This window comes from Pristis pectinata, chromosome 34, assembly GCF_009764475.1.
Source record: "Pristis pectinata isolate sPriPec2 chromosome 34, sPriPec2.1.pri, whole genome shotgun sequence".
NCBI classification, from domain to species: domain Eukaryota; kingdom Metazoa; phylum Chordata; class Chondrichthyes; order Rhinopristiformes; family Pristidae; genus Pristis; species Pristis pectinata.
The window spans coordinates 4,202,080-4,215,679 of record NC_067438.1 but is presented as its reverse complement, the minus strand read 5'-3'; the positions used below and the strand labels follow the sequence as shown (position 1 = coordinate 4,215,679).

The window sequence follows — 13,600 nt, the reverse complement described above, 5'->3', positions numbered from 1 at the left end:
AACTGTGTGGCAGCCGCCGTTTCGGGAAAAAATGGAAGATGGGGAAAACGTAAGAAAGCTGGTTATGCGGTAAATGCTCCTGAAATTGCCACAACATGTCGATAATTATCATGAGAAGGTCAGCACAAAATATAGTGGTATTAATAGAAGGTTTTATTGAGCCCGTTAAAAACAACATGCTCAGACAACCAGGTGGAACTCAATATGATCGTACAGCGCGTGTGGGTTACGTAGTCAAGGTAAACCATCACCAGCACGTCAACTGGATATTCGTCCAAGTCAAGTAGTCTTTTCATTGCTGTAAAATATAATTTGTCTATTCTGCGACTGAATTCTTTTGTGGGGTCAACGTGAGGAGAGAGAGAGACTTCGGAGGGGAGGGGGAGGGAGGATTCAATCAACCTCATCAATTGTTGGACCACTGAACGAGTCTCCTTCACCGGACCTCTCTGGAAAACCAGGTGGTCTGTCTCCCTGGTGTAGCCCGCAGATAATTGGATTACAGACATTTTCCAGACCCCTCAGCTGGCTCTCAAACTCCTCCTTCTCTGCTTCCTGGTTCGCCTCCAGCCATGAAATGGCTTGGTTGCACGCTTCGACTACCTTCCTCTTGTCTTCCTCGCTGACCTTGCCCTTGGATTTTTCTTCCTCCGCCGAGATCTTGGTGCCGAAGGCGTAGGACTCCAGGGAGTTCTTGGCCGAGATCTTCCCTCGCAACCGCTCATCCTGCGCTTTGTACCTTTCGGCGTCCTGCACCATTCTGTCAATTTCCTCCTTACTCAGCCTGCCCTTGTCGTTGATGATGGTGATCCTGTTCTGCTTCCCGGTGCTCTTGTCCACAGCCGACACTTTCAGGATCCCGTTGGCGTCAATATCGAAAGTGACTTCGATCTGTGGCAAACCGCGAGGGACCGGAGAAATGCAACGAAGATCAAATTTGCCCAACAGGTTGTTGTCCTTGGTCATGGCTCTCTCGCCTTCATACACCTGAATCAACACTCCGGGTTGATTGTCAGAATAGGTGGTGAACATCTTGGTCTGCTTGGCGGGAATGGTGGTGTTACGTTTGATGAGTGTGGTCATGACACCGCCTGCTGTTTCAAGACCGAGTGATAACGGAGTAACATCCAGGAGCAGCAGATCCTGAACATTCTCCGACTTGTCCCCCATCAGAATCGCTGCTTGGACAGCAGCCCCATAGGATACGGCCTCATCAGGATTGATGCTCTTGTTCAGCTCCCTGCCGTTGAAGAAATTTTGCAGCAGCTTCTGGATCCTGGGGATTCTGGTCGAGCCTCCGACCAGGACAATATCATGAACCTTTGATTTGTCCAGCTTGGCGTCTCTCAGGGCTTTCTCCATTGGCTCCAGAGTGCCTCTGAACAGGTCAGAGTTCAGTTCCTCAAACCGAGCCCTGGTGATCGAGGTGTTGATGTCCAGGTTTTCAAACAGAGAGTCAATCTCAATACTGGCTTGGGTGCTGGAAGACAGGGTTCTCTTTGCTCTCTCACAGGCTGTCCGCAGCCTCCTCACCGCCCTCTTGTTCTGGCTGATGTCCTTCTTGTATTTACGCTTGAACTCCTCAATGAAGTGATTGACCATCCGGTTGTCAAAGTCCTCTCCTCCCAGGTGGGTATCACCAGCCGTTGATTTCACCTCAAAGATACCGTCATCGATGGTGAGAATTGACACATCGAAGGTTCCACCTCCCAGGTCAAAGATGAGCACATTGCGCTCCCCTTTGCCCTTCTTGTCTAGCCCATAGGCAATGGCAGCGGCAGTTGGCTCGTTGATGATGCGCAGGACACTGAGACCAGCTATTACACCAGCATCTTTGGTTGCCTGGCGTTGGGAGTCATTGAAGTAAGCCGGCACAGTGACGACAGCGTTGGTAACACTGTAGCCCAGGTAAGCCTCAGCAATCTCCTTCATCTTGGTCAGCATCATGGAGGAGATTTCTTCCGGGTAAAAGGTTTTTTGCTCCCCCTTGTACTCCACCTTCACCTTGGGCTTCCCTCCGTCACTCACCACCTGGAAGGGCCAGTGCTTCATGTCAGACTGCACCGTTGGGTCATCAAACCTCCTCCCAATGAGCCTCTTGGCATCAAAGACGGTGTTGGATGGGTTTAGAGCCATCTGGTTCTTGGCCGCATCGCCGATGAGCCTCTCGGAGTCATTGAAGGCCACATAGCTGGGGGTGGTGCGGTTGCCCTGGTCATTGGCGATGATCTCCACCTTGCCATTCTGGAAGACCCCCACACAGGAGTAGGTGGTGCCCAGGTCGATACCGATGGCTGCTGACATTGATTGATGTAGTTTTGTTTAGGCCAGTACGGCAGCTGCTCCTGTCTCAGAAGATGCCGCCGCTTTTGACGCCGCTCCTCGCCGGCTGGTTGCTTACATATTACCTTCTGGCGGGATTCCAGAATTTTCCCGCGGAATCGGCGTTGCTGTGACAATCACAGGCGGAGTGTCACTTGCATTGGAATGCTGAGACAGCTATGCGGCCAATGGGCGAGCGCGGCACGCGGTTGCTATGCCAACCGACTGATAGCAACATTCGATGTCCTAAGAGGGCTCGAATTTTCTGCAGCCACTGCAACAATAAGCCGCTTGCTTTTCAGTAATATCTACATTTAAATTTGCGCAGTCGTTCATTTAATGAGCAATGGCTAGGTTTCTGTACTTCCATCCCAAGATAGAGATTTTGGGAGAAAACTAAGCCAAAGGCTTCCATGGTTATTGCACTATACACGAGGAAAACTAGTTTTAATCTGCGAGAAGTGAAAAGCAGCGCCATAACTTTGAACCGATCCTTTCGAAGTAGACCAAAACAAAACGGCACACGTCCCTGTATTAGGTGACCTGAAGAAGTGTGGATTGAAATTAAACTTTTTTTATGTTCTTTCAGGGTACGTGGGTATGGTCCCTCAAAATTGTTGAATTGTCAGATTTGCCATTTTACCTGATAATTAAGGAATGAAAGAATAATAACTAACATTCTAATTTACTAAAATCATTGACCACTTTGTTCGCCTACCGTCATAAATACGCTGCGTAAAGCTGGCAGAATTGGCTTGGAGGTAACTTAGTAAATCTGTTGTTTTTTAGCCGCAGTCCCGAATTTTCGTAGTCAGCTAGAACAAGCAGTTTCCATCCTTTCTTCCGACATTGAAGAAAGCTATTTCGGCCCATTTAGTTTCTGCCCGCTTACAGAACCCTATTCTGACCCCATTTCTGCAATCCACTCTCCCCACGCATCTATCGATAACCCCAGCTTCCACCAGCCACCTAGAAACTAGGGGCAGTTTACAGTATCCAATTAACTTAACGACATGCCTTTTCCGCGGATGTGGGAGGAAACCGAAATCCTGTGAGTGCAATTCAAATCAAGACTGTATTTTGTCAAGGTGCCCGCCATTCTAGGAGACCAGGAATGCACAACAAGCGAAAAGAAATGAAAACAATTTTATTTTCTCAAGTTCACGAATATTTACACGACAGATCGTCGTGTCTGTTAAAATGACTGAGAAATTACGCATAGTCAAAATGTTATTAAATTGCAAACAACATAATCTCCACAAAAAAACAAATAAACATACATTATAGCCATCAAAACAGTAAAGCAGAAGGACGAGTCTTTAATCCACCTGGGGCTGCTCCTTGGTACAGTTTGGCAATGATGGGATTGCAGAGATTTTCCAGCTCTTTCTCCTCGTGCTCAAACTCCTCCTTCTCCGCCATCTGATTCCTCTCCAGCCATGAGATTGTCTGGTTGCACAGGTCAATGACCTTCTTGTCTTCTTCACTGATCTTACCGGCCACCTTCTCATCCTCCATAGAGCCCTTCATGTTGAAGGCGTAGGACTCCAGGGAGTTCTTGGCTACAACCTTCTTCCGCTGCATTTCATCCTCATTCTTGTACTTCTCTGCATCCTGCATCATTCTGTCAATTTCCTCCTTGCTCAACCTGCCCTTGTCGTTGGTGATGGTGATCTTGTTTGTTCTTCCAGTGCTCTTGTCAACAGCAGAAACATTGAGGATGCCATTGGCATCGATATCAAAGGTCACCTCAATCTGGGGCACACCACGAGGAGCAGGAGGGATGCCACTCAGCTCAAACTTGCCCAGAAGATTGTTGTCCTTGGTCATGGCTCTCTCACCTTCATACACCTGAATTAGGACACCAGGCTGGTTATCAGAGTAGGTGCTGAAGATCTGGGTCTGCTTGGTGGGGATGGGGGTGTCATGCTTGATGAGTGTGGTCATGACCCCACCTGCCGTCTCCAGGCCCAACGACAGAGCAGCAACATCCAGGAGCAGCAGATCCTGAACATTCTCCGACTTGTCCCCCATCAGAATCGCTGCATAGACAGCAGCCCCATAGGCTACGGCCTCATCAGGGTCGATGCTCTTGTTCAGCTCCCTGCTGTTGAAGAAATCTTGCAGCAGCTTCTGGATCTTGGGGATTCTGGTGGAGCCTCCAACCAGGACTATTTCGTGGATCTGGGATTTGTCCAACTTGGCATCTCTCAGGGCTTTCTCCACCGGCTCCAGAGTGCCCCTGAACAGGTCAGAGTTCAGTTCCTCAAACCGAGCCCTGGTGATCGAAGTGTAGAAATCAATGCCCTCAGACAGAGAGTCAATCTCAATACTGGCTTGGGTGCTGGAAGACAGGGTTCTCTTTGCTCTCTCACAGGCTGTCCGCAGCCTCCTCACCGCCCTCTTGTTCTGGCTGATGTCCTTCTTGTATTTACGCTTGAACTCCTCAATGAAGTGATTGACCATCCGGTTGTCAAAGTCCTCTCTTCCCAGGTGGGTATCACCAGCCGTTGATTTCACCTCAAAGATACCATCATCGATGGAGAGAATGGACACATCGAAGGTTCCACCACCCAGGTCAAAGATAAGAACATTGCGCTCCCCTTTGCCCTTCTTGTCCAGCCCATAGGCAATAGCGGCTGCAGTTGGTTCGCTGATGACGCGCAGGACATTGAGACCAGCTATCACACCAGCATCTTTGGTTGCCTGGCGTTGGGAGTCATTGAAGTAAGCCGGCACAGTGATGACAGCGTTAGTGACAGTGGAGCCCAAGTAAGCCTCAGCAATTTCCTTCATCTTGGTCAGCACCATGGAGGAGATTTCCTCCGGGTAAAATGTCTTATTCTCACCCTTGTACTCCACCTTCACCGTGGGCTTTCCTCCGTCACTCACCACCTGGAAGGGCCAGTGCTTCTTGTCAGACTGCACCGTTGGGTCGTCGAACCTCCTCCCGATGAGCCTCTTGGCATCAAAGACGGTGTTGGATGGGTTCATAGCCATCTGGTTCTTGGCCGCATCGCCGATGAGCCGCTCGGTGTCATTGAAGGCCACATAGCTGGGGGTGGCGCGGTTGCCTTGGTCATTGGCGATGATCTCCACCTTGCCATGCTGGAAGACCCCCACATAGGAGTAGGTGGTGCCCAGATCGATACCGATGGCTGTTCCCTTGGATCCACGCATCTTCTCTGTCTTGGTCTTGGTCTTCTCACGAACACGTTCCTTCTCCGTGCGGATTGTAACCAGTTCACCGCAGCTCCGTTACTTTATATTTTCCCAGCGCCGGGCATGGGCGGGGCTCCACGACGGCGCTAGCCAATCACATCGCAGCCCGGTGAGTCACCACTGAAGATTGAACTGAGTTCGGAAGATGCAAACAATCGCCACGGGGAACTCAGGCGATCGGGCAGCATCTGTTGAAGGAAAGGATTTTTTATTTCAAAATTGAACTTAATTTATAATAAAAAGTATAAACAAAGGAAGAAACAGTGCAAAAATTGTCAAGGTTTCAGGTCCAAACCCTGCATCAGGAGTGAGAGTGGAGAGGGGTGACGGCCGGTATTGAGAGGAGAAGCTGATTAGTGGGCGGCGGACGGGTAGAAGAGGACAGGCGGGTAGCCTTTGTGTTCCTGCTGATCTCCCTCCAATCTTCACACTCCCCTCCCCACCACTTGCTCCTTCTCTTTTTCTTCCCTCCAGCAGATCGTGTGTTGCTCCAGATTCCAGCGTCTGCAGTCTCTTCTATCTCCATTCCAAATGCAGCCTCGCCAATGTCTTGTACGGGTCCAACATAACATCCCAACTTTGATACTCAATGCCATGACCGATGAAGGCCAGCTTGACAGAAGCCTTCACCACTCCATCTATCTGTGACGCCACTTTCAGGGAATTGGTATTGGTACTCCTAGGTCCTGCTGCTCAACAACAATCGCCAGGGCGCTACCGTTCACTGTTTAAGTCCTACCCTGTCTGTACATTCATGGTGCCATCCATTTAATATCTCCAGGGTAATTCCAATGCAGGTACAATGGTAAAAGACATCTGGAGAGGGACATGGATCGGAGAGGCTTAGAAGGGTATGGGCCAAATACAGGGAAATGCAATCAGTATGGAGAGATATCTGTGTTGGCATGGATCAGTTGAGCCAAAGGGCCTGTTTCCCTGCTGTATAACCCAAGGAACCTTTACAGATCTACAAAGAACCCAATGCGACTGGTGGCCTCTTTGAATAATCCACACTTGCAGTGTTACATAGGACACAGTCACTGAGTGTCCAGTGGCGGCAGGACCCGAGACTATGGTCCTTCCCAACAGCCTTTTCATTGATGGCCCCGAGCTTCAGTGCATCCCTCAGCAGGTATTCCTGCACCCTGGAATGTGCCAGTCAGCAGCATTCCCTGACGGACACCTTTTTACACTGGAAGACCAACAGATTTGGAGCAGTCTAAAGAACATCTTTCACCCAGATAGTGACCTTCCATCAGCACGATGCCTGTGTCGGTGTTTGTCATCATAAAATACAAACTTATACAACCACAAGACAGTGCAAACCTTTAAATTCATGTACAGATCAATCGCACGAGTATTACGGCGCCCCGACACCTGCCCCCTATCCAGACGGCGGGCAGCTCTCCGGTAGTCTCCCCAGACATGGCTCGCCTGGGCCGGCAGAAGGCCTCCGATCTCGACCTCAAAGACACTTCCGCGGCGGGCAAAGCTCACAGCGTGGCAGAGCTGGCGGGATCCCTCCGAATCTGTTCTCATAGAGACTTCCAAGGATCTCATTCGAGAAAAACATGGTCCCATTACTCTGCAGAAAACCCGCCAGTCCCTGCGTACAGAAAATACATGTGTCAACTAGGCGAGACGCCGTCCGGAGGTCCTGCCGGGCATGTGGAGCCTCGGGCCCGCGGGCCGGGGCAAATTCGATCTTCATCGGGACATCGGGGGGTAACTCGGGAACCAGTGCCGCGGCTCCCCGTGCAGAAAAGGCTAGATCCCATTTGGGATCGGAGCTCCGGTCTTCCACATGAAAAAGACGCCTCTCGGCCGGCAGAAGCGTCCGAATCCGTCCCCTTACGGACTTCCACGGCGGGACATTGTGCATTTGCAGTTTGGCAAAACTCGGATTCGGCAGGCGGAGCTCCGGTAGTCCGCCCGAAAGAGCCTCCGCTCGGCCGGCGGGACCCCTCCGAATCCGTTCACAGAGAGACTTCCGAACATCTCGTTCTTCAAAAACGTGGCCCCATTTCAATTCAGATACCCCGCCGATCCATCCGTAGAGAAATTGCATGTGTCAACTCGGCGGGACGCCGTCCGGAGGTCCTGCCGGGCATGTGGAGCCTGGGACCGGCATACCGGAGCAAATACGACCTCGGGGGACAATTTGGCAACCAGTGCCGCCAGTTCCGGTACAAAAACGGCTAGTTCCCAATCGGCAAGCGGAGCTCCAGTAGTCCGCCAGAAAAAGACGCCTCCTGGCCGGCAGGACCGTCCGAATCCGTCCCCTTACGGACTTCAGCGACGGGAGTATGTGCATTTTGCAGTTTGGCAAATCTCGGATTCGGACGATGGAGCTCCGTTAGTCCGACCGAAAAAGCTGCCCCTTGGCCTGCGGGATCCGTTCTCAGAGAGACTTCCGAGCATCTCGTTCTTCAAAAACGTGGCCCCATTACTCTGCAGAAACCCCGCCGATCCCGCCGTAGAGAAATTGTATGTGTCAACTGGGCGGGACTCCGTCCGGAGGTCCTGCCGGGCATGTGGAGCCTTGGGTCGGCAAACCGATGCAAATCCGACCTTGGAGGGCAATTTGGGAACCAGTGCCGCCAGTCCCCGTATAAAAACGGCTAGTTCCCATTCGGCGAGCCGAGCTCCGGTAGGTCGCACGAAAAAGCCGCCCCTCGGCCGGCGGGACCCCTCGGAATCCATTCTCATAGACACTTCCGAGAATTTCTTTCGTTGAAACCTTGGCTCCATCGATCTGCAGAAACCCCGCCGATCCCCATCCCCCCGTGCAGAAAATGCAAGGGTCACATCGGCGGGTCGAATTTGACGCCGGCGGACGGGGCTCTGGAACTCCGGGTCGGCCTCGATGGTCGGCGTTGGTGACAGCGGAGCCCAGAGCCTCTTGGCCGCACCGGCGATGAGCCTCTTAGTGTCGCAGCCACACAGCTGCGGGTGGTGCGGTTCCAGAAAAGATTCTGGAAAGGACGATGATTGACGCCGGGACCAGCCAATGAGAACGTGACTGAATGGGAAAAGTTCTGAGGCGGCGGCCAATGGCAGCGCGGGGGATCGCTGAGGACGGCGGGTTCTGGCGGCGGCGAGAAACCTCCGGGTGAAGGCGGAGAGTCGCCGGGGAGCGGGGAGGCGGCCGCAGCAGTGCGACCCCATGGCGCTGGCTGGTGGCAAAGTCACCTCCCGGGTGGGACAAACCTCCAGCTGATCCGCTGACATCAACCTCGGCGTCGGTTCCTCTCCCTTCAGAAATAAACCTTCACTCCGGGAACATCAGCGCAAGAAAAGCCGCCCAGTGCGCGGCTGCCTTCACACTCACTGCCTCGGCAGGTCACAGGCACAGGGCACGGACGTCCGCCCTTCGGCCCAAATGCTCCATGCTGACCAACATGTTGCTGGAGGAAGATCAGCAGGAGCACAACTCTAAGCTGGTCCCACATGCCCACGTTTGGCCCTTATCGCTCCACACCTTTCCCATCCGTGTAGCTGTCCAAGCACCTTTTAAATGTCCTTAATGTACCTGCCTCAACCGCTTCCTCTGGCAACTTATTATGCACACTGACCACGCTCTGGGTGAAGGAGTTGCCCCTCAGGTTTCTAGTAAATTTCTCTCCTCTCACCTTAAATTTATGCCCTCTAGTTCTTGATTCCCCAGCCCTGGGAAAACGACTGTGTGCATTCCCCCCATCTATGCCCCTCATGATTTTATACACCTCTATAACATCACCCTTGATTCTCCTGCGCTCCAATGAATAACATCCCAACCTCTTTCCATAACTGGGACCCCAGTAGCGTCCTTGTAAATCCCCTCTGCTGGAGGAACTCAGGCGATTGAGCAGCATTTGTTGGAGGAAAGGATTTTTTAATTTCAAAAATGAACTTCATTTATTATTAAAAGTATATACAAAGGAAGAAACAGTGCAAACATTGTCAACGTTTCGGTTCCAAACGCTGCATCAGGAGTGAGAGTGGAGGGGGTGACGGCCGGTAGAAAGAGAAAACGCTGATTGGTGGGTGGAAGATGACAGGCGGGTAGCCTTTGTGTTCCTGCTGATCTCCCTCCAGCAGGAGTCTCCAATCTTCACGCTCTCCTCCGCCCACCTTGCTTCATCTTTTTCTCCCCTCCAGCAGGAGCCGTCGCCTTCGGGACGTCCGCGGCGGGACATAGGGCATTTCACCGTTCGGCAAAGTTCGCATTCGGCGGGCGGACCTCCGGTAGTCCGCCCGAAGAAACCGCCCATCAGCCTGCGGGACCTGTCCAAATCCGTTCTCATAGAGACTTCAGAGGACCTTCGCGAAAACGTGCTCCGATTACTCTTCAGAAACCCCGCCGATCCCTCCTTACAGAAATTGCATGTGTCATTTCGGTGGGACGCCGTCCGGAGCTCCTGCCGGGCATGTGCAGTCTCGGGCCGGGACAAATAAGACTTTCATCAGGATTTTGGGGGGCAACTCGGGAACCAGCGCCGCGGCTCCGCATACAAAAATGTCTCGTTCCCATTCGGCGAGTGGAGCACCGGTATTCCGCCCGAAAAAGACGCCTCTCGGCCGGCAGGACCGTCCTAATCCGTCCCCTTAGGAATTTCCGTGGCGGGAGTTTGTACAGTTAATGTTTGGCAAAGCTCGGATTCGGCGGGCGGAGCTCTAGTAGTCCGCCTGAAAAAGACGCCTCTCGCCCGCGGGACTCCTCCGAATCTATTCTCAGATACTACCCCAGCATCTCGTTCATCAGAAACGTGGCCCCGTTACTCTGCAGAAACCCCGCCGATCCCGCCGTAGAGAAATTGCATATGTCAACTCGGCGAGACGCCGTCCGGAGATCCTGCCGGGCATGTGGAGCGTCGGGCCGGCAGACCGGGGCAAATCCGATCTCGGGGAGCAATTTCGGAACCAGTGCCGCCACTCTTCGTACAAAAACGGCTAGTTCCCATTCGGCAAGCGGAGCTCCTGTAGTCCGGCCAAAAAAGACGCCTCTTGGCCGGCAGGACCGTCCGAATCTGTCCCCCTAAACATCCGCGGCGGGATTTTGTGCATTTAATGTTTGGCAAGGTTCGGATTCGGCGGGCGGAGCTCTGGTAGTCCGGCCGAAAAAGACGCCTCTCGGCCGGCAAAACAGTCCGAATCCGTCCCCTTAGAAACGTACGCGGCGGGATTTTGTGCATTTAATGTTTGTCAAAATTCGGATTCGGCGGGCAGAGCTCTGGTAGTCCGCCTGAAAAAGCTGCCCCTCGGCCGGCAGGACGATACCGAACCCATTCTCATAGACACTTCCGAAAATTTCAGAACGTGGCCCCATCACCCTACAGAAACCCGCCGATACCCTCGTGAAGGATCACATCAACGGTTTTAATTTGATGCCTGCGGCTAGGACTCTGGGACGGCGCTGGTGATAGCGCAGCACAGAGCCTCTGGGCATCAAAGCTGCTCTTGGCCGCGTTAAGAGTCACTTAATTCTTGACCACACCGCCGATGAACCTCCCGGTGCTGCTGAAGAACACACAGCTGCGGGTGGTGCGGTCGCCCTACTCGCTGGTCTCTGGTCTTCTCACCAGCACCTTCCCTCTCCGTGCCGATTAGATCGGCTCATAGCGGCTCCCTCCCTTTATATTGACCCAGCGCCGGGCATGGGCGGGGCTCCACGACGGCGCCAGCCAATCACATCGCGGCCCGGTGAGCTCACCGCCGAAGGTTGAAGAAGGTTCTGAAGACGCGAACAATGACCACGTGGAGCGGCCCCGTGACGCCGGGCGTTCGAGAAGTTTCTGGAAACGACGATGATTGACGCCGGGCCCAGCCAATGAGAGCGCGGCTGGATGGGCGGAGTTCTGAGGCGGCGGCCAATGGCAGCGCGGCGGGTCGGTGAGGAAGGCGGGTTCTGGCGGCGGCGAGAAACCTCCTCTGGCAGCTCATTCTGCGCACTGACCACGCTCTGGGTGGAGTTGCCCCTCAGGTTTCCAGTAAATCTCTCTCCTCTCATCTTAAATCTATGCCCTCTAGTTCTTGATTCCCCAGCCCTGGGAAAACGACTGTGTGCATTCCCCCCATCTATGCCCCTCATGATTTTATACACCTCTATAACATCGCCCTTGATTCTCCTGCGCTCCAATGAATAACATCCCAACCTCTTTCCGTAACTGGGACCCCAGTAGCGTCCTTGTAAATCCCCTCTGCTGGAGGAACTGAAGAGATTGAGCAGCAATGTTTAGAGAAAAGGTTTTTTTAATTTCAAAAATGAACTTCATTTATTATTAAAAGTATATACAAAGGAAGAAACAGTGCAAACATTGTCAACGTTTCGGTTCCAAACGCTGCATCAGGAGTGAGAGTGGAGGGGGTGACGGCCGGTAGAAAGAGAAAACGCTGATTGGTGGGTGGAAGATGACAGGCGGGTAGCCTTTGTGTTCCTGCTGATCTCCCTCCAGCAGGTGTCTCCAATCTTCACGCTCTCCTCCGCCCACCTTGCTCCATCTTTTTCTCCCCTCCAGCAGGAGCCGTCGCCTTCGGGACGTCCGCGGCGGGACATTAGGGCAATTTGCACAGCTCGGCAAAGTTCCCTTTCGGCGGGCGGATCTCCGGTAGTCCGCCCGAAAAAGACGTCTCTCGGCCGGCGGGACCCATCCGGATCCGTCCCCTTAGAAACTTCAGCGGTGGAATTTTGTGCATTTAATGTTTGACAAAGTTCGGATTCGGCGGGCGGAGCGCCGGTAGTCCGCCCGAAAAAGCCGCCCCTCGGCCGGCAGGACGATACCGAATCTATTCTCATCGACACGTCTGAGAATTTTGGAACGTCGTCTCACTACTTTGCAGAAACCCGCCTACAACCCGGTACAGAAAATCCAAGAGTCATATCGGCCGGTTGAATTTAACACCTGCGGTCGGGGCTCTGGAACTCCAGGCCGGCCTCGGTGGTCAGCGTAACACAGAGCCTCCTAGCATCAAAGACGCTGTCAGCCACATTAAGAGCCACTTGCTCTTTACCGGTGCACCACCGACGAACCTCTCAGTGTCGCCGGATGCCACACAGCTGCAGGTAGTGCGGTTGCCCCGCTCGCTGGTCTTCTCACCAACACCTTCCCCATCCGTGCCGATTGAAACGGCTCATTGCGGCTCCCTCCCTTTATATTGAATCAGCGCCGGGTGTGGGCGGGGCGCCACGGCGGCGCCAGCCAATCACATCGCGGCCCGGTGAGCTCACCGACGAAGATTGAAGAAGGTTCTGAAGACGCGAACAATGACCACGTGGAGCGGCCCCGTGACGCCGAGCGTACGAGAAGTTTCTGGAAAGGACGGAGATTGACGTCGGGACCAGCCAATGAGAGCGTGGCTGGATGGGCGGAGTTCTGAGGCAGCGGCCAATGGCAGCGTGGCGGGTCGGTGAGGAAGGCGGGTTCTGGCGGCGGCAAGAAACCTCCGGGTGAAGCGTACTGGCTGCCTATTGGCCAGTTTTCGGGCTGTTGGGGGAGGGGGTGGGGTTGTTTTTACGTTTTTTTTCTGGGCTAAACTACAAATTTTTCTAAATTGTCGTCATATCCGTTTCGTCTTTGTTTTTTACCTCTGCAATTCACATTAATTCTCACAGCGAGCTGCGTTCTTCATCGACAGCCGAGTTATCCACCTCTGTTGTCTAAGAGGTTTTCTTTGAGCTCGGTGCTGCCTCGCCAGCCTCAGACCTTCCCCTCTGCTCTCCTCACACAGCCGCTGCTCCACCCCCACCGCCGCCGATCTCCACACTCCCCGGACACAACTCAGATGCTGAAGCAGCCCACAACACAAATGCAGCAAGACATGGACAATATCCAGGCCTGGGCTGAGGGGTGGCAAGTAACATTCCCACCACACAAGTGCCAGGCAGTGATATCTGAAGAAGGAATCTCAAAGAATCAGAAGGAAAGCGGGAAAGTTCGTAATGTGGTCAAACTCGGTGTCGCACAAACTGATAAATTATGGGAAAATGAGGCCAAGAGAGAAGGTCGCTGAAAGGTCGCGTTAGAAGCAGCAGTGCAGCAGTTAGATCGGGGAAGTGTTTGGACCGCAAGGCGCAGCA

General features: G+C 53.2%; 3 protein-coding genes across 4 annotated transcripts in view; 1 reads left to right on the top strand and 2 right to left on the bottom strand.

Moving 5' to 3' along the window:
- Positions 1 to 393: 393 nt before the first annotated feature.
- On the bottom strand, positions 394 to 2,304 carry LOC127586001 (heat shock 70 kDa protein 1-like). The gene has a single exon (XM_052043765.1). It carries the CDS (start codon positions 2,302 to 2,304, stop codon positions 394 to 396), a length of 1,911 nt encoding a protein of 636 aa, XP_051899725.1.
- Positions 2,305 to 3,537: 1,233 nt separating this feature from the next.
- On the bottom strand, positions 3,538 to 5,537 carry LOC127586002 (heat shock cognate 71 kDa protein-like). The gene has a single exon (XM_052043766.1). The coding sequence runs from the start codon at positions 5,500 to 5,502 to the stop codon at positions 3,613 to 3,615; it is 1,890 nt and encodes a 629-aa protein (XP_051899726.1). The 5' UTR covers positions 5,503 to 5,537; the 3' UTR covers positions 3,538 to 3,612.
- Positions 5,538 to 13,055: 7,518 nt separating this feature from the next.
- The window catches only part of LOC127586011 (zinc-binding protein A33-like), an 18,482-nt gene continuing 17,937 nt past the window's right edge, over positions 13,056 to 13,600 (top strand). Inside the window, exon 1 of one of the 2 annotated variants that reach the window (XM_052043781.1) lies at positions 13,056 to 13,600. This exon is cut by the window's right edge and continues 1,047 nt beyond it. The gene's annotated coding sequence lies outside the window, so the exon portion shown is untranslated. The other variant, XM_052043780.1, reaches the window with a different exon arrangement.

What these genes read in the sequence shown, in the direction of transcription:
- LOC127586001 (XM_052043765.1), bottom strand. Translation starts at nt 2,304, where the DNA reads ATGTCAGCAGCCATCGGTATCGACCTGGGCACCACCTACTCCTGTGTG.
- LOC127586002 (XM_052043766.1), bottom strand. Translation starts at nt 5,502, where the DNA reads ATGCGTGGATCCAAGGGAACAGCCATCGGTATCGATCTGGGCACCACC.